General features: G+C 39.0%; 1 protein-coding gene across 4 annotated transcripts in view; it reads left to right on the plus strand.

Moving 5' to 3' along the window:
• lrrc9 (leucine rich repeat containing 9) overlaps window positions 1-26,229 on the plus strand; it is a 108,604-nt gene that overhangs the window by 53,592 nt on the left and 28,783 nt on the right. For 2 of the 4 annotated variants that reach the window (XM_059959801.1, XM_059959821.1), the window contains exons 18-27: window positions 1,791-1,982; window positions 3,684-3,809; window positions 4,561-4,701; window positions 5,192-5,369; window positions 7,661-7,881; window positions 17,047-17,169; window positions 20,768-20,898; window positions 21,632-21,740; window positions 22,435-22,574; window positions 23,183-23,319. In XM_059959801.1, coding sequence (XP_059815784.1) covers window positions 1,791-1,982; window positions 3,684-3,809; window positions 4,561-4,701; window positions 5,192-5,369; window positions 7,661-7,881; window positions 17,047-17,169; window positions 20,768-20,898; window positions 21,632-21,740; window positions 22,435-22,574; window positions 23,183-23,319 — 1,498 coding nt within the window. The remainder of the gene's footprint in view (window positions 1-1,790; window positions 1,983-3,683; window positions 3,810-4,560; window positions 4,702-5,191; window positions 5,370-7,660; window positions 7,882-17,046; window positions 17,170-20,767; window positions 20,899-21,631; window positions 21,741-22,434; window positions 22,575-23,182; window positions 23,320-26,229) is intronic. The other 2 variants (XM_059959806.1, XM_059959812.1) reach the window with 2 other exon arrangements.

Below are 26,229 nucleotides of genomic sequence, written 5' to 3' on the forward strand. Positions count from 1 at the left end.
CTGTAGTAAGGGATCCTTCATGGTAGGTTGATTCAGATGATAAAGGCCCAGGGTGAATTGCAAATTTAGATTTCGAACTCACTTGTCTATATAAAACAGAAAGTAGGGTGGAGGACTATTATTGTAACTAGAGGTCAGGTGGTGTTCCACCCAGGACTGGTGTTCCGACCTCTGTTGTTTGTGATTTATATCAATGATTTAGATTTAAATTGTAGATGAGTGAATCAGCAAGTTTGCAGGTGACACCAAGACCTTCTACAAGGGCACCATTGAGAGCATCCTCACTGGCTGTATCACCACCTGGTACGGGAACTGCACCAACTTCGATTGCTGGGCACGGCAGAGAGTGGTACGGACAGCCCAGCACATTTGTGGATGTGAACTTCCCTCCACTGAGGGCATTTACAGCAGTAGGTGTGTATAGAAGGTCTGGAAGATCATCAGGAACACCAGCCACCCCAATCAAAAACTTTCAGCTTCTTCCATCTGGCAAACAATGCCACAGCATTAAAGCGGGGCCAACAGGTTGCCATACAGCTTCTTTCTACAAGCCATTAGACTTATAAATTCACATGTCTGTATATTGCAATGGAGTTATACCACAAAGATCCTTACTCCCTCACATTGTGAGATGGATGTAAGATTTCAATAAATTCAGATTAAGTTTGGGTTTGGATTATTGGAATCTTTGACAATGTAGAGGAATATCAAAGAATAATGCAGGATGTCGGTCAGTTTACAGATGTGGATAGAGAAGTGCAATATGAAGTTTTATCCAGACAAGTGTGAGAGGTCAGATGGTGGACCCCTTAAAAGCCCCAAGATACAGAGGGATCTTTGGAACCAGATCTTTAGTCAATGAAAGTGATGATACAAGTGGATAAGGTGGTAAAAAAGGTGTATGAAATGCTTATTTTTATTAGTGCTGCAGCTACAGTACTATGCAAAATTTGTTAGACTCATGTATATAGCTACGATGCTTAAGACATTTGCACAGTACTGTAGTAATTTTATGTATTGCACTGCATTGCTGCTGCTGCTGCAATAAAAACAAATTTCATAATGTGTGAGTGATGATGATAAACCTGATTCTGATATGGGTCTCTATTGTGGACTGAGAGTGGGAAGGGTGCAGGGAGAGGGGAATCATGGTTGCAGAGAGGGAAGCACCAGAGAGACCTTCTGTAATGATCAGTAAACCAGTTGTTTGAAATCAAATGACCTTGGTTTCTGTAGTGCTCCACCCATGCCATTCCCAACAACATTAGTTGCTCCTGCCAGGTTCACAAACTTGCTCTCCGCTCCATGTTGACAAATACAGTACTGTGCATAGAATCATCAGCATTCTCTTTTCACTCTGTTGTACTGGAATTCCTCTATATATTAACTAAAACAAGAAAGTGATAATGACCACTTCCAGATCATTGTATGCCACTTTAGAAGTTTAGTTGAATATTTCCAGGCATTATTCAAATCAAAAGGGTGATTTGCTCTTCTGCAACCCAGGTTTTGAAAGTTTGAAGGGTGGTGGGAAGTGTGGTTGGTAATGTGCTTGGAAAGTCTTGTCTTTCAGCTCTTAACATTAGGCACTTCCACAACAAAGTGGTCTTTCCAATGTAGCACCATAAGTTATGCCATCTATCTCATTTAACTACTTGTGTATAATTGGTGATCGGCAGATGGATAATAACTGAGATGATCATGAGGATTCCATTACCACATCTATCTAGCACAGGCTTTAGGCTACACTAAAATCTCAATCCTCATTACATTGTTTTAAAATTCTGCAGCAACAATTAACATATTTGGATGCAAGCCACAACCATGTGACAACATTAGATGGATTCAAAGGAATGGTTAAACTTAAATATTTGGACGTGAGTTGGAATCAACTAACTTACATTAAAGAGGAAATTGGAGTTCTTCGTAAGCATGCATTTGACCTTCTTACACTTGATCTCCGCCACAATCCATGGAAAAAGGTATTCTTTATAGAGATAACAGTCATGAAGTCTAAATATTTGAAACAGGACAATGTTAATAGAAAATTTTAAAAATACCCAAATCCAACAGTTTACATCTTTAAGTTATTCCGTTACATTGTTCAATGTTTATTATGTCATTATTTTTAATACAAACAGGCCTAGAAATTTGATCATGCAACACTTTTTTTCAGTGATCTGCATAAAAACATTTCCCCCACATTGAAGTATAATTACAGCAATTCTTTTGTCCTTGCATAAAGGCCTCACTCTGTCCAAGGACAATTCAATACACATAATGAATTTTCAGATACATAACAAATGTTATTGGTATGCCACACTGCAGCTCATTAAGTTTTGAGCATCAAAAGTTCCTAGGTCATGCTCCTTCCTTTGAGTTCACTGTTGCAAACTCACATGTAATTTAATAGCTACACAGTGTTATTTTTCATTTAATTTTAAGTTCAGTGGGTGTTCAAGGCCAGGTACAGAACAGAACTATGCTGAATTGTGTAATGAAGTAATTTCAATTATACTATTTTTCTTCATTATCTATTTCCACTTTCAAAGGGTGTTATTGAATAGAAGGTAAGTTTGTTTGAACATTAATCAGAGAACAGTGGATTGGAGAGACACAAGTATAAGCACCATTCTTTCTGAATTCCCACTATTAACTATGGAAATGTAGAATTAACTTTAGTTATATTTTAACTGTATTTGAATAATTATATGCTAAGGTAAAAACAAGTATGTCTTTTAGTAATACATTTATACAGAATTAGCTTGCACTTGAATAACTTAAAGTTTTACATGTTAATGCTGTGTATTCATCAGTTCTTCCAACTGTTGGTGATTGCCATCAAGGTGTGTTGTCAGTCAAAGGCTATAAAAATAACAATTCATTGATGTTACACTGGATCTCCCTGGATCATCTTGGATTGGGTCAACACCCATGGTTCTGGATCATCTACTCTTAGCTTGGCTAGTTTGAAGTTGTTTGACCTCTGCTACTTGGTATTGGACAGGTAACCTCCAAATGACAATAGGCCATGACAGTCTATTGTCATTTGGACCTCATCTGGTCCGGAATACTCTTGACAGGTTTTGATGGAAGGCAAAGCCACAGATGAATCTTTCGTTTCTGCCAAAATTGTAAGGCTTTTTAATAGAAATCAGAATCTAAAAAAGAAATTGTGCAATCTTTCTCATTTTTGTGTGTGCAGGGGTATTTGGGGGTGGATGTGCCTGTTCCATTTTTGTTCAGTTTTTTTGTGTGAGGGAGCAGGAATTTAGGGGTAGATGATCATGCTGCCGTTCTTTTCTTTCTTGGTTTCCTGGCAATCTGGAGAAGAAGAATTTCAGATAATAAATGAACCTTTGAACCTTTGATATTGGGAATTCTAGCATATTTGGGCTGCCATTGAATTCCATTTAATCTTCTTGCGGAGGCTAGTATCTGAGATGGGAGAAAAATACATTGCTGGGTGCATGTATGTCAGGGACTTTTATCTGAATGCCTGAAGAGAGCCAATGGATGAGTCAGATTGATTTGTACTACAAATTTTGTTGTATAATTTCACACTTTCTTTTATAAAGTAAAATGTATAAATATTGTTCTGCTTTAAAATATTTACTGCAACTTAATTAATTTTAGAATATCTTATCATTCTTCTTTTCTCATAACCTCAATTATTTGAACAGCCTGCATTAGTGCGTCCAATAGCAATTGGCCAATTAAAGTCTCTCACTAATTTGAATGGGTGCAGTGTAACAGAGGAAGAAATTGCAGCAGCCTTGCATAATACTACTGCATTTAGGGTAACACAGGTAGGACTAGCATTGATTGTACAAATTATACTTATGATTTTCTTTTGAGTTACTTGTAATAAGATTAGAAAAAATTTGATTTCAGTTAATTTGACTTGCCTCTTTAGGCTGTTATGCTCCACTAATTTATCGTATATTATTGGACAAACTGGTTTTTATTTCAGGTTATCCAAATATCATGTACCATATAAAAACCTGATATTTCATGTGCACATTTAAAATAAAATGCTGTCTAAAAAAGCTTACTGATTATCACAATTTTAAATACACTAAGTAGAGTCAGACAAATAGCTGTTGTGATTTTTTTGCTCTCTATTTCATTTAAGGTTGTATAGTCTGCATTTTAATTGATGTGAGGGGTAAAAATCCTGTTTCTAATTTAAAACAACATTATTTATTACAATGATTACTCAGTGTAAAATTGTTATGAAGAATTTAGTCAGATTTTTATCATTCATTACATCCACTCTTGTTTTACTTTTCAAAATTTATTATACTGAGTAATTACCTCAATGCAATTAATCTGCAGAATTATTTAGTATGTGTATGTGTGTGTGTGTGTGTGTGTGTGTATGTGTGTATATATATAAAAGCCCAACTTAATGGGCAAGTGGTTTGTTAGAACTTGACAAGGGAATGCAGTTGATTGAAAGTGAATAGAATTTGCAAACCTAAGCAATGATCCTTTCAGTGTTGCTGTATTCAATGAAGCTTTAATCACCAAAGGTAATTTTTTTCCTTTCTCTGCCAGGCTTCATTATTGGCCTGTTCGCGGACGGATGAAGTACCCCCTCGTTGCCTCAGCTTAATGAATTGTGCTCAGATCCTGACTCAGATCAGCGAAAACAAGCCAAATGCATCTGTTGACCAAGGCACAGCCTGGTTTTCTAAGGTTTACACAAATCTTTTATATCTGAGTCATTAAGCATGTTTATCCAGTGCTAAATGTGTCATATTGAGGCATTGTACTCTGCATCCAAATTCATTTTCAATACTGTTTTACAAAAATACATAGGTATCATTACAAAAAAATCTTTGCTGGTATAGGATTTAATTCCAGCATAATATATACCCATTTAACTTCGTGTGCATTATTCCAATTATTTAGTTGTTAATTTGTCTTTGTAATTTTTAAAGTTTCATTATGATGGTCCAATAAATTGTATTTTATGTACAAAGAGAAGATAAGTATATGAGTTAATATTACAATGCTACTCAAATGCTCCTCTAGCAACTGATACAAGCCTAATCACTGTTGCATTCAAATATGAAATTATTACCCTTCGGATCTATAGCCATGATGTTAAATTATGATTACCAGGTAAACCAGTCATAATAAATCTTCTACCTCTTAAATGTTAATTATTGTTTATCATTTGCAGATTACTGCATTAAATTTGGACGGACAGAATATTTCACAACTTACTAATCTTGATAAACTAGAGAACTTGCGTTGGGCTTCATTTAATAACAATATAATTCGTAGGCTTGAAGGCTTGGATCGGTGCCTTAAACTTGAAGAACTTTCTCTGGAAAACAACTTTATTACTAAACTAGAAGGTACCAGTTGAATTTCCACATTTGCAGATTTTTTTCCATGGAGTTTTGGTAAGAGGGGTTTGCCTTGGATCTGTAGTAAGTACATTTTCAATTGCATTGCAGTATTTAGTTTAACTCTGTGGAATCACATTTTGAGGTCATTTACTTGCTTATTTGTCATTTATGTTTATTTCCTTTATGTTAACTTCTGCTTTTGGCTACTTTATAATTATTAGGAGTCAGCATGGTTTTGTGTATAGAAAGCATATCACACAAATCTGACTGAGGTTTTTGAGGAGGAAAATTGATTAAGGCAGTGTGATCTCTAGTTAGGCTGTTGAATAATAGGCTGGTTCAGAAAGTTAAACCATAATGGATTCCTGGCACATTGACAGACTGAATCCAGAATTGACATCGAAGTAACACACACAAAATGCTAGAGGAACTCAGCAGGTCAGGTAGCATGAATGGGAAAGAGTAAACAGTTGACATTTTGAGCCAAGATCCTTCACATTGACATAGTGGGAAGAGGCCGACTGGCGGATGAGTGTTTTTCTGGCTGTAGATCTGTATCAAATGATGAACTGCAGGGATCAATATTGGGACATTTGTTGTTTGTAACACATATAAGTGACTTGGGTGTAGGTGTAGTTGACACGAAAATTGGTGGAGTCATAGATAGTGAAGAAGGTTGTCCAAGGATGCATTAGAACATAGATCAGTTAGAAAGTTAGATGGACAGTGGTAGATTGAACTTAATCCAGACAATTAAAAGGTAATGCATTTTGGGAAGTCAGATTCTGGTAGGACATATGCAGATTGGCAGGGTCCTTATGAGTGTTCATATACATAAGAACTTTGGGATGTAAATGGATGTAAACCCTCCTGAAAATGGTGATATCAGTGGATAGAGTATTGAAAAAGGCATTTGGTGGGCTAAGGCATTGAGTATAAGAGTTGGGACGTCATGTTGCAACTCAATAAAACATTGGTTAGATCACATTTAGAGTATTGTGTATAGTTCTGGTCACCACAATACATAAAAGATGTAACAATAGAGTATGGAAAAAATTAACCAGGATGTTGCCTTGAATGAAGGGTTGTCCAGAAGATATTGGATAGACTGAGCTTATTCTCTCCGAAACACTGGAGGCAGTTGTTTTTAAAACTAGAGGGCACAGGTTTAAGATCAGAGGGAAGAAATTTAATGGAGATCTGAGGGGTATGTTTTTCACATAAAGTATGGTAAATGTCTGGATTGAACTGCTAAGGGAGGTATAATTAGAATGCTTAAAAGGCCTTGAAAGGTCTGTATCTTCCAATTTTAGAAAAAAGCACAATCACCTGTCCTCTTAGTTTTCTTCTCCCTACATATATCTCACCTATCCCCTACCCCATCTACTCATCATCTGATTCGATCCATCACCTATCCCTCACCCCCATCCCTATCTAGCCTTCATTCCTCTCATCTGCATCCACCTATCACTACCAGCCTCTATCTCATCCCTATGTGCTGCTACTGGTTATACTAGTAATCTGTCCTTTCCCTTCCCAGTCCCGAAGGTAGGGTTTTGACCTGAAAAGTTTTCTTACACCCTTTTCCAGCACTCCAGTTTTGTTTAAAAGTCAACTGAATAGGTATTGAGATAAGAAAGGCATGCAGGCATACAGTCCTGATATGGGCCAAATGCTGACAAGTGCGATTAGTGTAGAGGCATGACAGTCAGCAGAGGTGAGATGTGCTACATGATCCTGCATTTTCATGGCATGGTGGTGCAGAGGATGACAAAGTAGCACAGCAGTTTGGTTTGTTGCCTCACTGTTTCTGGAACCCAGTTTAAATCGGTGTGACTGTCCCGGTTTCTGCTGGGTACTCCAGTTCTGTCCCCTATTTCATAGAAGGATTGAGAAGTCAACTGGATGCTGTAAAGCTCCCCATAGTGTAAGTACATGGCAAAAGAATTAAATGGGAGTTGATGGACATATGAGTGAAAATAAGTTGCAGGACTGTAGAAAAAATGAGGAAAGGTTAATGAGACTGAAGGAATTGCCTTGTTGGAAGCCAGTAGGGATCAGGTGTTACTTAGTGTTTCATAATAAGTAAATAGGTAAATCTTTTAAGAACAGTTTATTGTCTTTGAAGTACTTTGTAATATTGTGTACATGTGAAGTATATTTTTAATCCAAATTGGATGGCACACTTACTAAACTACTATGCCTATACTTCAGAATTTTGTTTTGTTCCTGTAAATGCATGTTCATTTGTTATTGCTTTTCCTGGATATTTATTTATTTATTTTTGTTATTAATAGGGATATCAAAGCTGACCAAGCTAACTCGATTGAATCTTGGCAATAATCAATTGAAAGATTTGGAAGATTCTGGTCTAGATAAGTTAACACATCTCCACTATCTGTCACTAGAATTCAACAAAATTTCTTCACTTCGTGGTTTACAGAAACTTTATGCCCTAACCGAATTATGTTTAGGAAACAACCACATTAATAAGAACTGTGAGGTCTACTATTTAAAGGTAAATATGATTTGTACATTTTCAATTCCATTATTTAGCCTTTTTCCTTTAATTTCTAAATGTTCTTTATAAAAACAAAGTAATTCCATTTGAATTGAAGTATAAGGCATATAAACAAAGATTAGTTGTTAGTACTTCAACATCCAAGTCATAAAATCAAGGGTTGATGTTCTGATTCAGTAATTTTAGCAGAAAAATCAAGATACTTATTCAAGGCTCTGATCTGAAACATCAACAATTCCTTCCCTTCCCCAACCCACCTCCCCCATAAATGCTGTTTGACCTGCCAAGTTCCTCCAGCAGATTGTTTGTTCCTCCATTTTAGTGTTGATAGAGTGTTGCCTCTTTGAAGACATTAGAACACTCAGTAAAGTTTAAAAACAAAGACCAATCTATCCCAGAAGATGGAGGTGAATAAAATGAGAGTTTCTCTCAGTATTTAGCCTATATTTTTCTCTCTATCAACATTACAAAAGTAGATGATGCTGCCTGCAAATTGGATGTTATATTTACTATCTTATTACATTGAATAAAATTAGACATACAGACAGGCAGACATACTTTATTGATCCCGAGGGAAATTGGGTTTTGTTACAGCCGCACCAACCAAGAATAGTGAAGAAATATAACAAACATAAAGTAAATACAGAAAGGACTGGGAGTAGAACCAATTAGGCAGCTGGAGGGAGGAACATTTTATGTTGAGTTTTCATTAGAATAGATGAATGCTTTAAACTAATAACATAAACCATTAGACAATATCTATAAATTTGCCAGTGAGACCACTGTAGGTGGAATCGCAGATGGCGTTGAGGATGCAAACAGGAATGAGATATATCAACTGATTGAGTGGTATTACAACAACAATCTCACACTCAGCTTCAGCAAGACCAAAAATTTGATTGTGGAATTCAGAAAGGGAAAGTCAGGAGAATACATATCAGTCCTCTTTGTGGGATTAGCAGTAGAAAGGCTGAGCAACTTCAGGTCCTGAGCATCAACATCTCAGATGTATTGAATGCGATGATTATTATACAAGAAACAATCTACCCTGATGCCTTTCACATCTTTGCCGGGGACTTCCATCATGCTTGCTTGAAGTAATCTCTGCCCATTTATCATCAGCACCTGCATCTGCAGCACCAGGGGGCCTAACATACTCAACCACTGCTACACCAGCATCAGGAATGCCTACCATTTCATCTCTAGACCATATTTTGGGAAATCTGTGCATCTGGTTGTCCTACTCCTTCCTGCATACAGGCAGAAGCTAAAGAGCAAAACACTTGAGGTAAGGGTAACAAAAGGTAGAGGAATGGCTAAAGGATTGCTTGAGCCAGTGGACTGGGCCATGTTCAGGAACTCATCAGAGGATGTGAATGAATATGCCATGTTTGTTACGGACTTCATAAAGACACTTGTAGATGAGTGTGTCCCCACAAAATCATTCAGAGTCTTCTCCCACTGGAAGCTCTGGATAAACCAAGAGATCTGCATCTGCTGAGGGCTAGATTGGAGGTGATCAAGTCGAGTGACCAAGGAAATTGTAATAGGTCCAAGTATGACCTCTGGAAAACCATCTCACATGCAATTCCAGACCAAAGTTGATTCGTAGAAGGATGCTCAACAGCTGGGGCAGCGCTTGAACGCTATCACTTCCTACAAAGCAAAACCAAACAATATATGTGACAACAGGGCTTTGCACCCAAATGACCTCAATATCTTTTATGCTCACATTTGACTATCAAAACCAGGAGGCTCCTTCACAGACTCCCACAGCCCCCAATGATTTCAGTCTCTGTAGGGTGAACCCATAGAAAGCATGTTGCCCAGACGGTGTACCTGCCGTGTACTGAAGACCTGTGCTAGCCAACTGGCTGGAATATTTACAGATGTTTTTAACCTCTCACTTCAGCAGTATTAGATACCCACCTGCTTCAAGCAAGCTTCAATTATACTGGAGCCCAAGAAGAATGTGATAACCTGTCTCAATGATTGTTGTCCAGTAGCAGTTACATTGACTGTGATGAAGTACTCTGAGAGGTTGGGCATGAAGTATATCAATGTCTGCCTGAGGAATGACTTTGATCTGTTCCAATTTGCCTACCATCACAACGTGTCTACAGCAGATGCCATTTCATTGGCTTTTCACTCAGCTCTGGAACATCTGGAAAGTGAAGATGCATACATCAGGACTACAGTTCAGCATTCAACACTATCATCCCCTCATAACTAATCATTAAGCTTCAAGATCTTGGCCACAATACCTCCTTGTGCAATTGGATCCTCAATTTCCTCACTTCGGCTTGGCAAACAACATCTCCTCCACAAACTCCATCAGCACAGATGCACCACGAGGCTGTGTGCTTAGCCCCCTACTCTACTCATTTATACTTATGACTGTGAGGCTAAGCAGAGCTCCAGTGCCATATTAAAGTTTGCTAACAACACCACTGTTGTTGGCCAAATCAAAGATGGTGACAAATCGGCATATAGATTAAGATTGAAAATCTGGTTGAATGGTGCTCTAACAACAACCTGTCACTTAACTTAACCAAAACCAAAAAGCTGATTGTTGACTCCAAGAGGAAGAAAATGGGGGTCCAAGAGCCAACCTTTATTACGGACTCAGAGGTGGGGAAGGTCAGTAACTTTAAATTCCTTGGCTTATCATTTCAGTGGATCTCTCTTGGGTCCAGCACATTAGTGCCATTACAAAGAAGGTATGGCAGTGCCTCATTTTCTTAAAGGAGTTGGCATGGATTCAGCATGTCATCTAAAACTATGACAAAACCTTATAGATGCAAGAGGAAAATATCCTGGCTGGATACTTCACAGCCTGGTTTGGAAACACCGATGTCCAAAATGGGAAGGTCTACAAAAAGTAGTGGATACAGCTCAGTCTATCACAGCAAAATCTCTTCCCACCATTGAGCACATCTACAAGGGCCACTCCCACGGGAGTGATTTGTCATTTGATTTGTCATCAAAGACTCACACCATCCAGGCCATGCTTTCTTCTCACTGCTGTCATCAGGATAGAGGTACAGGAGCCTTGGATGCTTTCAGCTTTCTTTCATCAGGCTGAAGTCAGCACAAGAGGCTGTTCATTGTTGACACAGCACTAAGTTTAAAAAGAGTTCAGGAGCTTTCAGCTTTCTCTAATTGGGCTGAAATCAGCATGGGGCCACTAAAAAGTAAGGAGTTGTAAGTGGAGCCGCCGTTGTTGGCGTGGTCCAGCATTGGAGTGATCTGGCTTTGGCTCAATGGGCTTGGTAAAGCACAAGTGGGGTTTCTAAGTAAGTAAATAAGAAAGTTTTTTAAAGGTTTTTTTTCTGTTAGTACATAGCTAGTGTGTTGAGAATAGATCCAGAGGTAGTTTTATGTTCCCTGTGTGAGACTCCAATCTCCCTGATAACTACATCTGCTTAATATGCATTGAGCTGCAGCTCTATAGGGACCGTGTTAAGGATCTGGAGTTACAACTGGATGACCTTCAGCTCATATGGGTGAATGAGGAGGTGATGGATAGGAGCTAAAAGGAGGTAGTCACCCCTAAGTTGCAGGAAGCAGGTACCTGGGTGACTGTCGGGAGATGGAAAGTGATTAGGCAATCAGTGCAGAGTATCTCTGTGGGTGTACCCCTGTATAATAAAATACCACTTTGGATACTTTTGGGGGTGGGGGCAGTGATCTACCAGGGAGAAGCTACAGTGACCAGGTCTCTGGCACTGAGTCTAGCTCTGTGGGTCAGAAGGGAAGGGGGAGAGAAGAGGAGTGTGGTGGTGTTAGGGGATTTCACAATTAGAAGAGCAAAAAGCAGCTTCTGTGGGTGTGAGACAGACACCCAGATGGAATGTTGTCTCCCAAGTGCCAGGGTCAAGGATATCTCAGATTGGGTCCATGGCATTCTACAGGGAGAGAGTGAACAGCTGGGATGTATTGGTACCAATGATATAAGTCGGTAGGAAAAGGGAGGAGATCCTGAAGAGAAAATATAGGAAGTCAGGAAAAAAGCTGAAAAACTGGACCTCCAGGATAAGTTTTGGATTGCTGGCCTGTGCCACATGTCAAGGAAGGTAAGAATAGGGTGATCTGGCAGATGAATGCATAGTTGAGGAATTGGTGCAGAGAGCAGGGTTTCAGATTTCTGGATCATTGGGATCTCTTCTGGGGAAGATAACTGTCCAAAAACAATGGGTTACGCCCCGAGAGGGACCAATATCCATGTGAGCAGGTTTGCTAGAGAGGTTGGGGAGGGTTTAACCTAATTTTACAGGGGGCATGATAAACTAAGCCAAAGTCAGCATGATTTTCTAAAGGAGATATCTTGCCCGACAAATCTGTTGGAAGTTTTTGAGGGAATAACAGGCAAGATAGGCAAAGGAGAGTCAGTGGATATTGCTTACCTGGATTTTCAGAAGGCCTTTAACCAGATTTCTTAACAAGCTAAGAGTCCACAGTATTACAGCAAAGATGCTAGCATGGATAGAAGATTGCCTGGCAGAAGGGACAGAGTGGGGGAGAAAAGGGAGCCTTTTCTGGTTGGCTACTGGTAACTAGTGGTGTGCCACAGGGGTCGATCTTGGGACCACTTCTGTACACTTTGTATGTTAATCATTTGGATATAGGAATTGATAGTTTTGTGGCCAAGGTTATGGACAATACAAAGTTGGTAGAGGGGCAGGTATTGTTAAGGAAGTAAGGTGTCAGCAGAAAAACTTGTACAAAGTGGCGGAAATGGCAGATAGAATATAGTGCAGAGAAGTACAAGACAGCAGTGTGAGCTGCCCTATGACTATTGTCTAGTAACACTCACATTTATGGAGGTGAAATGTTTTGAGAGGTGGTGTACTAATGTGTTGGTGATGTCCCAATATTGATCACCAGACCTGGAATACCTTGAAATTAAGTGCCAGCCATCTTACCTGCCGTGAGAGTTTTCAGCAGTCTTCTTGGTGGCGGTGTACATTCCACCTCAAGCTAATGTCAAACAGGCTGTAGGCAAGCTGAGTAATGTAATCAATAGCCATGAAACAGCACATCCTGACGCCTTCACTATCATTTTGGGGGATTTTAACCAGGCCAGCTTGGTAAAGTCACTAAATAATGATATAAAAATCACCTGTGGTACCAAAGGAAATAACACACTGGACCATTGTTACACTAAGTTCAAGAGTGCCTGCTGACCTATTCCATGCCTATAATTTGGGAATTGCTCACCTGGCTGTACTTATACTCCCTGAGTAGAGGCAGAGAATGAAGGCTGCAGCGCCAGTAGTGAGGACCAAGAAGTTATGGACCAGTGTGGCACAGGAGCACCTACAGGACTGCTTTGAATCAATGGATTGGACTGTGTTCAGAGAGTCATATTCGAGCTTGGTTGAGTATGCCAAAGTTGTCATCAACTTCATTAAAATCTGTGTGGTTGAATGTGTGCCTACGAAAACTTGCTGTACATTCCCAAATCAAAAGCCATGGATGAACCAGGAGGTTCGTAGACTGCTGACAGCTAGATCTGTGGCATTTAGGTCTGATGACCCAAGTTTGAATAAAAAAAACCAGGTATGACCTGTGGAGGGCTATTTCAAGAGCCAAGAAATAATTCTGAGAGAGGCTGGAGGCAACATTGAATGCACATCAATTCTGGCAAGCTTTGCAGGCCATTACCTCTTACAAAGCAAAACGCAACATCGTGAATGGATGCGATGTTTCACTACCAGATGAGCTTAACACCTCTTATACCGACGTAGAAAGAGAGAATAAAACCACAGCTATGAGGATCCCTGCAGCATCTGATGACCCTGTGATCTCTGTCTTGAAGGCCAATGTTGTGCTGTCTTTCAAGAGGGTGAACCCTCGCAAAGGAGCAGGGCCCAATGGAGCACTTGGTAAGGCTCTGAAAATCTGCATCAACCAACTAGTGGGAGTATTCAGAAACACTTTCAATCTCTCACTGCTGCATTCGGAAGTTCCCACCTGCTTCAAAAGGGCAACAATTACACTCGTGCCCAAGAGAACAGTGTGAACTGCCCCATGACTGTTGTCCAGTAGCAAACACATCTATGGTGGTCAAATGCTTTTAGAGGTTGACACCTCTCTAGGGAAGGACCTGGACCCACTGCAATTTGCCTATTGCCGCAGTAGGTTTACAGCAGGCATGATCTCAATGGCTCTTCACACAACCTTGGATCACCTGGACAATGCAAATACCATGTCAGGATGCTGTTTATTAACTATAGTTCAGCATTTAACACCATCATTCCTACGGTCCCGATTGAAAAGCTACAGAACCTAGCCCTCTACCCCTCCCTCTGCAACTGGACACCTCGATTTCTCAACCGGAAGACCACAATCTGTGCAGATTGGAAATAATGTCTGCACCTCTCTGACAATTAACATTGGCACTCCACAGGGATATGTGCTTAGTTTCTGTTCTCTCTACACCCATGACTGTGTGGCTAGGCATAGCTCAAACAGCATCTATAAATTTGTTGATAATACAACCATTGTAAGCAGATAGTGGCAAAAAGGCATACAAGTGCGAGATAGAAACATAGAAAACCTACAGCACAATACAGGCCCTTCGGCCCACAAAGCTGTGATGAACATGTCCTTACCTTAGAACTACCTAGGCTTACCCATAGCCCTCTATTTTTCTAAGCTCCATGTACCCATCCAGGAATCTCTTAAAAGACCCTATCATATCCACCTCCACCACTGCCGCTGGTAGCCCATTCCACACACTCACCTCTCTCTGGATAAAAAACTTATCCCTGACATCTCCTCTGTACCTACTTCCAAGCACCTTAAAACTGTGCCCGCCTGTGCAAGCCATTTCAGCCCTGGGAAAATGTCTCTGACTATCCACATGATCAATTCCTCTCATTATCTTGTACACCACTATTAGGTCACCTCGCATCCTCCAGCACTTCAAAATCAGGTCACCTCGCATCCTCTGTCGTGGGTGGTTTCATAGCAACAACCTTGCACTCAATGTCAGCAAGACCGAAGAGTTCAAACAGGGTAAGACGAGGAAACACAAACCAATCCTCATAGAAGGATCAGAAGTGGAGAGAGCATTTTCAAGTTCCTGGGTGTCCATCTCTCTGAGGACCTAACCTGGTTGCAACATATTGATGCAGCTATAAAGAAGGCCAGACAGCGGCTATATTTCATTAGGAGTTTGCAGAGATTTAGTTTGTCAACTAAAACACTTGAAAACTTCTACAAATGTACCGTAGAGAGCATCACCATCTGGTATGGGGGTGGGGCTGCTGCACAAGATCAAAATTAGTTGCAGAACTTAGTAAAATTAGTCAGCTCTGGCATGGGTAACCAGCCTCCATAGTATCCAAGACATCTCCAGGGAGCAGTGCCTTCGGAAGGCAGTATCCCATCGCCCAGGACACTCCTCTTCACACTGTCACCATCGGGAAGAAGGTACAGAAGCCTGAAGGCACACACTTAGTGATTCAGGAACAGCTTCTAACCCTCTGCCATCACTTTTCTAAATGGACATTGAACCGATGAACATTACGTCACTACTTTTTATAATTTGTTATTTTTGCACTACTTATTTTAACTTTTTAATAGACAAGTATATACTTAATGTGACTCTGGTATTTTTCTCTATATTTATTTATCATGTATTTCATTGTACTATTGCCAGAAAGTTAGTAAATTTCACGACATATGCCGGTGGTATTAAATCTGATTCTGATTCATGCAGGATTCCCTAAAGGTTAACTTTCAGGCTGAGTTGATGGTATGGAAAGCAAATGTAATGTTAGCATTCATTTCAAGAGGAATAAAATACAAATGCAAGTAAGCCTCAGTATTAAGGCATTGATCAGGCTGCACTTGGAGTATTGTGAGCAGTTTTGGGCCCCATATCTAAAAGATGGACTGGCATTGGAGATGCTCCAGAGGAAGTTCATAAGAATTATCCCAGGAATGAAAGAGTTAACATACGAGGAGTGTTTGATAGCTCTGGGCCTGTACTTAATATTATGGGGAGAAACCAGGAGAATGAGACTGGGATGCATAATAAATTGGACATGATGCAATGGTGGGGCAGATGCGATGGGCTGAATGGCCTAATTCTGCTCCTGTCTTATGATTTTTCATTGATTCTGTTGTATTTCTTTGTTCTAATGTGAATGTTTGCAAGAAAATGAAGCTCAGGTTAGTATACGGTGACATATATGTACTTTGATAATAAATTTACTTTGAACCTTTGAGATCTATCCTGGGCCCAACCATTTGACACAATCATGAAGAGGGGACACCAGTGGCTTTAATTTATTAGCAGTTTGAGGAAATTTGATGTGTTACCAAAGATTCTTAGAAATTTCTACAGATATATGGTGTAGAGTATTCTAACTGGTTGCATCACAGCTTGGTATGGAGGCTCCAGTGTGCAAGATTGCAAGACACTGCAGAGGGTTGTAGTCTCAGCCAGCTCCATTATGAGCACTTTCCCACCGTCGAAGACTTCTTCACAGGGTGGTGCCTCAAGAAGGTGGCATCATCGTTAAGCGTCTTCACAATCTGAGATTTGCCCTCTTTTTGCTGCTTCTATCACGAAAGAGTTACAGGAGCCTAAAGAAACACTTCAATGATATGGTAATGCCTTCACCAGATTTCTGAACAATTCATGAACCCATGAACACTATTGCCTGTGAAGAGGGAGGTACAGGAGCCTGAAGACCCACACAGAGCTCAGTTACTCTAAAAGATTAGGAAGCAGGAGTTATGGGAACTTCTAATGTAAAAGCACAAAATTAATCATTTTAATAAAGATACTCACAGTCTTGTTAAGATAAGGGTTTCTGAATGTTGAACCAATGGCAGTGCTGTTTTGATTATGAATTGTATAGGATAGTTGAAAAATCCTAAATGTTGCGTACAAAAGGAGATGGTGAGGAAAGTGCTAGCGTGGAACTTTAGGGATGGGACTTTGCCAAAGGTTAGCACTAAAAACTTGTTTGAATAGCCTCTTTCTGTGCTTCTATAATTTCCCCATGTTATAGAGGAATTATTGCTTTAATTTTGTCTATTGTTTCTTGTACTGCATTCCATAAAAGAATGATATTATGTACTGTAATTGTTGAAGGCCACTTCTCTTAAATTATGGGATGTACTTTTTATTTATGTTTTTAGGGAATGGAGAACCTTGTGATTTTAGACTTTTATGGAAACCCCTTGGTCACTAAGCAGGAGCATTATCGTCTTTTTGTCATCTATCACCTGCCTGCAATGAAGGCCCTGGATGGAAAAATAGTGGTCAGTCTTTGTCCAATTACTATCAGAAATATTTTCTTTTCATTATAGTGCAAATTAAAATATTATATTACATTTTTTTCTCAACTGGCCTTTAGCTTACAGCATTGTTCAGCCCTGCAGAACAGTCTAGATTTGTTTACTAATTTCCATCAAATTATCCAGTTTCGAGGGTTAGGGCCATTGCGGCTGTTGTGTTCTTCTGGTTATCTACCTGTTGATAATTGTCAAAACTTGAAATGTAAACACTTCATAGGAAACATAGAAACATAGGAAACCTGCAGCATAATACAGGCCCTTCAGCTCACAAAGCTGTGCCGAACATGTCCTTACCTTAGAACTACCTAGGCTTACCCATTGCCCTCTATTTTTCTGAGCTCTATGTATCCATCCAGGAGTCTCTTAAAAGACCCTATCGTTTCCGCCTCCACCACTGCTGCTGGCAGCCCATTCCATGGAGTTGGAAGTTATAGAATATCTGTGATGTCCAAAACCTAAAAGTAATTGAAAAGGAAACATGGAGCTGGGAATGCGAGTTTAACTTCATTTTTACTTTAAACAAGGCGTGTGCATATGATGCATGGCCTTCACGTGCTTTTACATATAAACTTGCGATGCATTATGTAAACAGAAAAGAATGCTTAATCAAACAATATATGTACAATATAACTTGAATATTTCTGACACATTAAATACACAACAATATCAATAGAATCAATGTATTCAATAAAGAATTTGTGAAGCAAAAACATTTTTAAATTATATTAGGGTTTCAAAAGAAACTTCTCTTTTTTTGTACTAGTTCAGTGAGTTATTAAAATTATTTGATTACTCAATAATGGGAAGGGAGTTTCTGATTGGTCCAGTTCTTGACCTAAGTGAGGCCAAAATGCTTAATCTCAAACCACCTGGAAGAAAACCGTGAGCAAGTCAACTGAATGTATGAGATCGGTCATTAAGTATTTCCTTTAATTCACTGAAGGCCTTGATGAATAGAATCACAGGTCTTGGAACTGGAGGAGGGATGTAGGAAATCTGTTGGACACAACACTCCACAGGCAGACATAAGAAGAACAATTTGCTGTCTTATAAAAGCTGGCATTTAGTATTTATAAGAAATTACTTACTAAAAGAAAAACAATAAATTACATTTGAACTTTTGTTTTATATTATTTAGAAATACCCACCAAGGTTTCATGTTCTTGCCAAAGGAATAGCTTGTGGTTTTCACTGTCATTTCATAAGCCTGTTGCCAACTTTGCTGGTTAACCTGCAACTTACACAAAATGCTGGAGGAACATAGCAAGTCAGGCAGGAAGTAGAGTTATCCTATATCTATGTTAGTGTAGTGCCCTCTGTAGGATGCTTTTAGAAGTTGCAAATACAAAACAGTAACAACTTTTTAAATTATTATATTGAAAAAGCTGAGATATATAGACAATAAAAAATTTTTCATTGTTCACATGTCCTAGTAAAATGGATACCAAAATCGTGGTACTGGCTGCCCCCGATACCATTTGGTAAGATGGTCTGTCTGGGTGCAGCTAATGGCATGAAATGGTGCAGATTGTGGGAAACATATTAAGTATCAAAGGAGACCAATAGTGTACCAACTCACTTCTTGGCCAACTTCACAGATGTCATGGGCCTGAAGCAGTGCATAGAGCAAGCAAAATTTGCATTTGCAATTCGAGGTAATGAATTGTGCTGGCTAGAAGGGCCAAATGGCCTACTCCTGCACCTACTGTCTATTGTAATGAAAACTGTGCTAGTCCTAAAAGATGCTGCATAGAACAGAAGGCATTGGCTTTTCCATACAAATGAAAGAAGATTCATTCTGAAGATCATTTTCAGAAATAACTCATGATTTAAAGCAATGACCTTCATTCATAGCTAACCACAAATTTCTTACAACAATAATGTTGATACCCTGCAGGGCACAAGCCTGGAGAGAAAGATTTGAAGAACTGGCTGTTGCCTATGTAGCGGATTCCCCCTTTCCACATCACTGATGTTGACCAAGGGAAGGGCAAGCGCTGATACAGCTTGGCACCAGTGTCGTCGCAGAGGTTGTGAGAGTGAAGTTGTAAACAGCATCAAATAGTTTTAAGGACTCTAGCTCCAGATTTCTTTCTCAGGGTTTACTCCTGAAGCCTTTCCCATTGGTGGGTATGGCTGCTGCGGTGGTTTAAAATCAGAGTTTTCCTTTTCCAAGGCTGACAAGGCCCACCTGCCCAAAGCAACTGGTTTTGAGATGCCAGTGGTCTGCCATTGCCCCTTCTCTTGTCAGTTGAAACAGTTCCGCTGGGCCTCGTGGCTAAGCCATATTTGAAGACCAAGAGTTGGACTTGGTTGTCAGAGGCTGTTAGAGTTGCATGCAGTTTGGAGCACTTTATAGGTACTGGGAGCTTATCCCCACTACTTCCCCCAGCTATGACAACCTTAGGAACCACAACAGCGATAATAAAACTGAGAAATTCAGCAAAGGCTACATTTTCTGGTACATTTTCTACCGGATATAGGCAATCAGCACAACCCTATGCTTGATACAAGATATCGGTCTCTTGTAACATCTTGACATTTTGGGTTGGGATGCACCTTTGAGATCTGGAGAGTATTGTTTAGATTACTACAGGGGATGGGGCATAGGGGAAATTTAAGTTTGCAAACATTGTTCGGGAAACGTAAAAGACATGGCCTGTGGGGTGATCTTCATTGAAAAGGATTATGTTCATGGACATAGCTTGTTCTACTGGGAGCTTCACTCCAAGATAAGTTTTGATTAATTTAGAAGGTAAAACAAAGATACCCAACACTCATTGCATATACTGGGTCATTGATTTGAACTATTCTGAAGCCATCCAGCTGAACGTGTGAAGCTAGGGCCTATCACTCAACTGCCCATGTAAGACATCCTATTGTAATGTTATTTTGTATAGCCAATATCACATAAAAATGATGTGCATTGTTGTTGTTAGCCCCACTTCTTTATCCTCCTAACTTCCTTGTACCACTATTTTTCTAGAATAGCCTCCCCATCCCCTTTCCCTCTCCGTTTGCCCTCTATCCTTTTCCCTTATACTTTTCTTGCAACCCTCCTCTCAATTTCTCATCTTTGGGCAACAAGGGTCCAGATTAGGCTTGTCATGGGACTGGCATGAAAGTAAAGGTCAAGGCCAGAGATATGGTTCCTCCAAGTTCCTTAAATCTATTTATAATTGGTGGGAACTCAGAGTCCCAGAACAGTCAATTAGATCTCTACTGGTTTGGGCTGACCTTTTTAGCTCAGGAGGTAGAAGATGGAAAATCATAAGCAATAAAGATAGTCCTAGCTTGACCTCATAGTGGCAGGTAATTTCATTTTAAATAAGTAAAATATCTTAATAAAGGGAATGTTGGTTATCTGAGAGAATAGGTTGAATATGAAAATGTAGCTGTGAGTTTAATTGGTTTCATTAACTTACTAGAATATTGTACATAAAATTAGTTTATTATATTTTAATTAATATAAGTTATTGCAGGAATGTACATTTCAGAATTCTTCTGTATACAAAAATATAGCTATATAGAAGTATTTGTCCTGTTTTGTATTTGTTTGCAGGAGCAATCGGAAATTGATAATGCAAAAGATTTGTTTGGAGGTAGACTCACTTCTGAAATGATTACTGAGAGACTTGGACATTCTAACTTCTCAGAGCTCTTAAAGCTGGATATGCCTGAATCTTCGATCCGGTAATATATGAAGACTTGGTGCAAACAATGAAACTGTCTGTATCAAAATAAAATTCTTTTATCTTCTTGATATAGTCCTTGTAATTGGAAAACAATACCTCTAATATGGTACATGCCTTTTCACGTCAAGTTCTTATTAGTATAAAATTTTAAGTTTGCAGATTTTGCAACTGTACCAACATAAAACTATTGAGATGATTAAGGTTTTTCACAATTCAAATTATATGATCAGTTGATATTTTATTCTCTATTATGAATTAGGATTGGAAGTTTTAAATTTATTTCTGCCACCAGGAGATAATATGTTATTTTTCCTTAAGTGTTGCAATTTTCAAATATAGTAAACTCCAATATTTTGCTCTCTGATTGTTTGAAAATCCTGATGGTTTGGATCTGCATTATTGGCTGCAACTGTTCAAAGCCTGATTAGATATCTCCTGGAATGCTGTGATTAGGAAGATTATTTCAGATACACAACTATAGTAGTCAACCACTTATCTATGTAACAGGCTGAAGGGGCTGAGTGGTCTCAGATTCCACATTTCTAGAAGTCCATTGGGATTAGAATAATTGGCCATGCAAAGTACGAAACGCCAATGTAATGACTGGGTAATTTCTATATAACTGAACAATATTTTAAAAATAAATTAAAAACTACATTATAATTTAATAGTAAACCTGCAAATAGGTAATTTTATTAAAGTAAGTTGTCTTTTTTCATATTTCTTACCAGATCTGTAGATCTTGTACCTCCAGAGATATATGGGCGCCTGCAAAAAATTAATTTAGAGTATAATAACCTCACATCTTTCAGTGGCCTTATCTATCTTCCTCATGTCAGAGTGAGTATCCTGATACAACTTCACCTTTTTATCCCCCAATACCTGAATATTATGAACAATAATGCTTTCTAAAAATACTGCAAAGCCACTTATATCTCTTACTGTCAGATGTCATTATCTGTACAACTATTTACAGAAATCAAACATTGCTTCATGTTCCTTTATGTAGTTATCTTTGCTGCAAACAGTTTGGTAGATACCTCAACAATTCATTCAAGTGGTCCTCAATGCCTAAAATATAAAGTTACGCTTGTTCTGTTCGATAGCAGGATCCCCAGAATTTTGTGATCTGGGAAATTAAAATGTATGGTGGACCATTCTTCTTGCAGGACCAATATTGTTGGAACAGGCAAAATAATAATCTGGGTTTAGGCCAATGGCTGTGTATTCACACTTTGAAAATCAGATTATCTTGTTCTCAGTAAGGATTCAGCTTGAATTTAAGAATCCATGAAGTCATTAATGTGTTTTTTTTAGTTGGCTGTAGGATTCTTGTGACCCTGAGGTTCAAGGGCTTGTCAAAAAGCTGTTCCTCCTGGGATCCCTGTACTGGAACACTCAGCTAACGATCTAGCAGGAAAAAAAGTCAAGATTTCTTGAACATCCACTTTCATCCCATTTATAGATATTAATTGGTTTGATTCTTCTGTAAATGTTATGCTAAAATAAGTTTATTCTTTTTCATGTATTTAAGGTACTGTATTTAAACCACAACCACATTGAAACCATTTTCCCTAGACAAAAGCCACAAATTCACTTGACCAACAGACAGCTTCTTCAGCAAAAAGTATCTTCCAGTGGCTATGGACAGTCAGGAATTTCCAGAGCAAACAGGTATAAGAAAGATACAGTATGTATAAGATTAAATGCAGTTATTACATATCAAAGCCTGAAAGGTAGTTCACATAACGAAGTTGCCTTACAGTTTCATTCTTCAAATGTGTAATTCAGTAAATTGCAGAATGCTTTCATTAAAAATAATATTTTAACACAGTCATGATTTTTTTTGTAATTGATTACAAATTAAAAGTTCAGAGGTTCATTTTATTGTCAAGGTATGTATGTACAATACAACTCTGATACTTGTCTTCTCCAGATAACCATGAAATTCAGAATGACCATGGGAGTTGCCAAAAGAAAAGACATTGGCTTCCCCCCCCCCCAGGAAAAAGAAACAGAACTCACCAACCCCAAAATCCCCTACCCCCTTCCACGTAGAAAAAAAGTGACAACAGTATCAATACCCCTGCTCCCCCTCCTCACAGAAAAAAACAGACAATAGCAACAAATGCCCAACCCCTCCCCACAGTAAAACAACAGCAACAATAACAACCCCTGACCCCCCTCACTCCAGAAATGAACGACAGCGATTGATTACATTTTAATTACTGATTACATTTTATTTTACTGCATAACTAAGCAATGTACCCTCCTTTTAACAGCAGAGATATAGATTACATGAGCCTTCCTCCAGTTATGGAAAGCTTAGAAGTACTTCATTTAGGCTACAACGGAATTTCCAGCCTGGCTCAACTACAGTTGAGTAGACTGATAAACTTGAGAGTATTGCGTTTAGAAGGTAAGTGCCAATGAAAACAATCCTATTACTTCAGTATTTCTCAGACAAGATATGAAACTGTTCCTTTGTTGTAATATATTTGTGATTTTATATATATCACAAATAAGTGTACATCAACACTATAAAATTAGCTGTATATATATTGTCTCAATAATTATTCTGTTCTAAGTTAGACTTGGAAGTACTACAACACCAATACAACTACAGCATAGTGAATTCCTATTCTAACATGAATTAAATTAAGGGGTGAAAATTATTAAGCCCTGTTAAGCAGCACCTGACAAATACTTATATCTACCAAATAGGATGTTGGAAATCTAAAATAAAACCAGAAAATGCCAAATTATTCAGTAAGTCAATCAAGGCTATAAAATCACTATAAAATTAGTTGAATGTTGTGGACATATTTCTTTGAGGCCACGTCTGTTTGATCACCTTATTGCTGACCATAAAATCCAGATAATGTTTCATGCCCCTGATTTCCAGTGTGCTGAATTCCAACTTGAAAAATGAGTTTATCTTTGGATTAAGCACTTCAACAGCCTCAAGTTAAAGATCAGCTACATGTACATCAAAACATACAGTAAAATGCATCATTTGTGTCAAATCTTGTGAGCAAGGACTGTGCTGGAAGCAGCCCGCAAGTGTTGCCATCCCAACATACCATGTCCAAAACTTACTAACCCTAACTGTATATCCTTTAGAATGTGGGAAGAAACTGGATATCCTGAACAAACCTACGTGTTCACAGGGAGAATGTACAAACTCCTTACAGACAGTGGTGGGAATCAAACCATATTGGTGATTGTTGATGCTGTAAAGTCATTGCGCTAACCTCAACACTACCATTCTTATATTTCCTTTGTTTTATAGACATGTGGGAAATAGTTTCATGACATAAAATGTTGGTGATACTCAACAGCTCAGACAGCTTTAGGTCAATGGAATTACAGATGTTTCTGTTGCCATTTCAAGCACATCTAGTTATTTTGCCACTCTTGTCATCCAGTATCCTTTACGCCCTGGGTCCTGGATTTCTTCCCTATACAAAATTGCTTTTTTGGATTTCCTGTTAAAATTTAATTCTTGAACACAGTATTTGATGAAGAGTTCTAATGTCTTTTTTAAGTGAGAAACTTACTTGGAGTCTTGGGACGCTTTTCGACATGAAACATGCTACAAAGATAAATATTAAGCCAGAACTCATTGCAAATGTGAGCTTCTGCACAAGCTGCTGACCTAAATTGTAAATATGTGCTTGCCCTTTCCATCTCCACTAACATTAGCTTGCTCCATTGTAATACGATGATTTTAAGTGGTGAGTCCTTGGACTGAAACAAGACCTGTGCAACGAGTAACTGTTCTTTATGTGATGTAATACGTTCACATGGGAAGAGAAAATGGCAGAAAAAGTTCCAAAATTCAAGTAAAACTTCAAAGTAAATTTATTATCAAAGTACATATAGGTCACCATATACAGTGCCTTGAAAAAGTATTCAACCACCCACAACTATTTCCACCTGTTCTCTCTTTTTATAAATTTAAAATATTGAAGCAGTATTTTTGAGCGAATCTATTGTGTATCATGTCAAAACAAAAGAAAAATTCTAAAACTTGTCAACGGTTTACTAAAAATCAAACTTGTGAGGTTGACAAAGTATTCATCCCCTTTGTAATTACTACACTAACTTTCCTCAGGTTCAATACCTTAACAATTCAATCAATTTATTGATGTTGAAAATTGGAGGATCACCTGTTTTCAATAAATTAATAGGAATAAACAGTAAGGTCCAACAATATGGTAGATTTCCAACAGACCAGACCAAAATAAAGACAAGATCATTCAAGGCATGTCAGTGAACTGATAATAGAGAAGCACAAATCTGTGGAAACTGTTCAGTGGTGCAGCAAGTGAAGTTGAGTGATGTCATCCCCTGTGGTTCAAGAGCCTGATGGCTGTGGGGGTAATAACTGTTCCTAAACCTGGTGGTGAGAGTCCTGATGTTCCTGTACCACCTTCATGATGGCAGCAGCGAGAAGAGAGCATGACCTAAGTGGTGGGGGTCCCTGATGATGGATGCTGCTTTCTTGCAACAGTGCTTCATTTAGAGCTCCTTAGTGGTGGGGAGGGCTGTATCCACTACCTTTTAGACAATAGACAACAGGTGCAGAAGTAGACCGTTCGGCCCTTCGAGCCTGCACCACCATTTTGAGATCATGGCTGATCAACTACTATCAATACCCGGTTCCTGCCTTGTCCCCATATCCCTTGATTCCCCTATCCATAAGATACCTATCTAGCTCCTTCTTGAAAGCATCCAGAGAATTGGCCTCCACTGCCTTCCAAGGCAGTGCATTCCAGACCCCCACAACTCTCTGGGAGAAGAAGTTTTTCCTTAACTCTGTCCTAAATGACCTACCCCTTATTCTCATACCATGCCCTCTGGTACTGGACTCTCCCAGCATCTGGAACATATTTCCTGCCTCTATCTTGTCCAATCCCTTAATAATCTTATATGTTGCAATCAGATCCCCTCTCAATCTCCTTAATTCCAGCGTGTACAAGCCCAGTCTCTCTAACCTTTTTGTGTAAGACAGTCCAGACATCCCAGGAATTAACCTCGTGAATCTACGCTGCACTTCCTCTACAGCCAGGATGTCCTTCCTTAACCCTGGAGACCAAAACTGTACACAATACTCCAGGTGTGGTCTCACCAGAGCTCTGTACAAATGCAAGAGGATTTTCTTGCTCTTGTACTCAATTCCCTTTGTAATAAAGGCCAACATTCCATTAGCCTTCTTCACTGCCTGCTGCACTTGCTCATTCACCTTCAGTGACTCATGAACAAGTCTCCTAGATCTCTTTGTATTTCTCCCTTACCTAACTCTACACTGTTCAGATAATAATCT

The sequence above is a fragment of the Hypanus sabinus genome, chromosome 2 (assembly GCF_030144855.1).
Source record: "Hypanus sabinus isolate sHypSab1 chromosome 2, sHypSab1.hap1, whole genome shotgun sequence".
Lineage (NCBI taxonomy): Eukaryota > Metazoa > Chordata > Chondrichthyes > Myliobatiformes > Dasyatidae > Hypanus > Hypanus sabinus.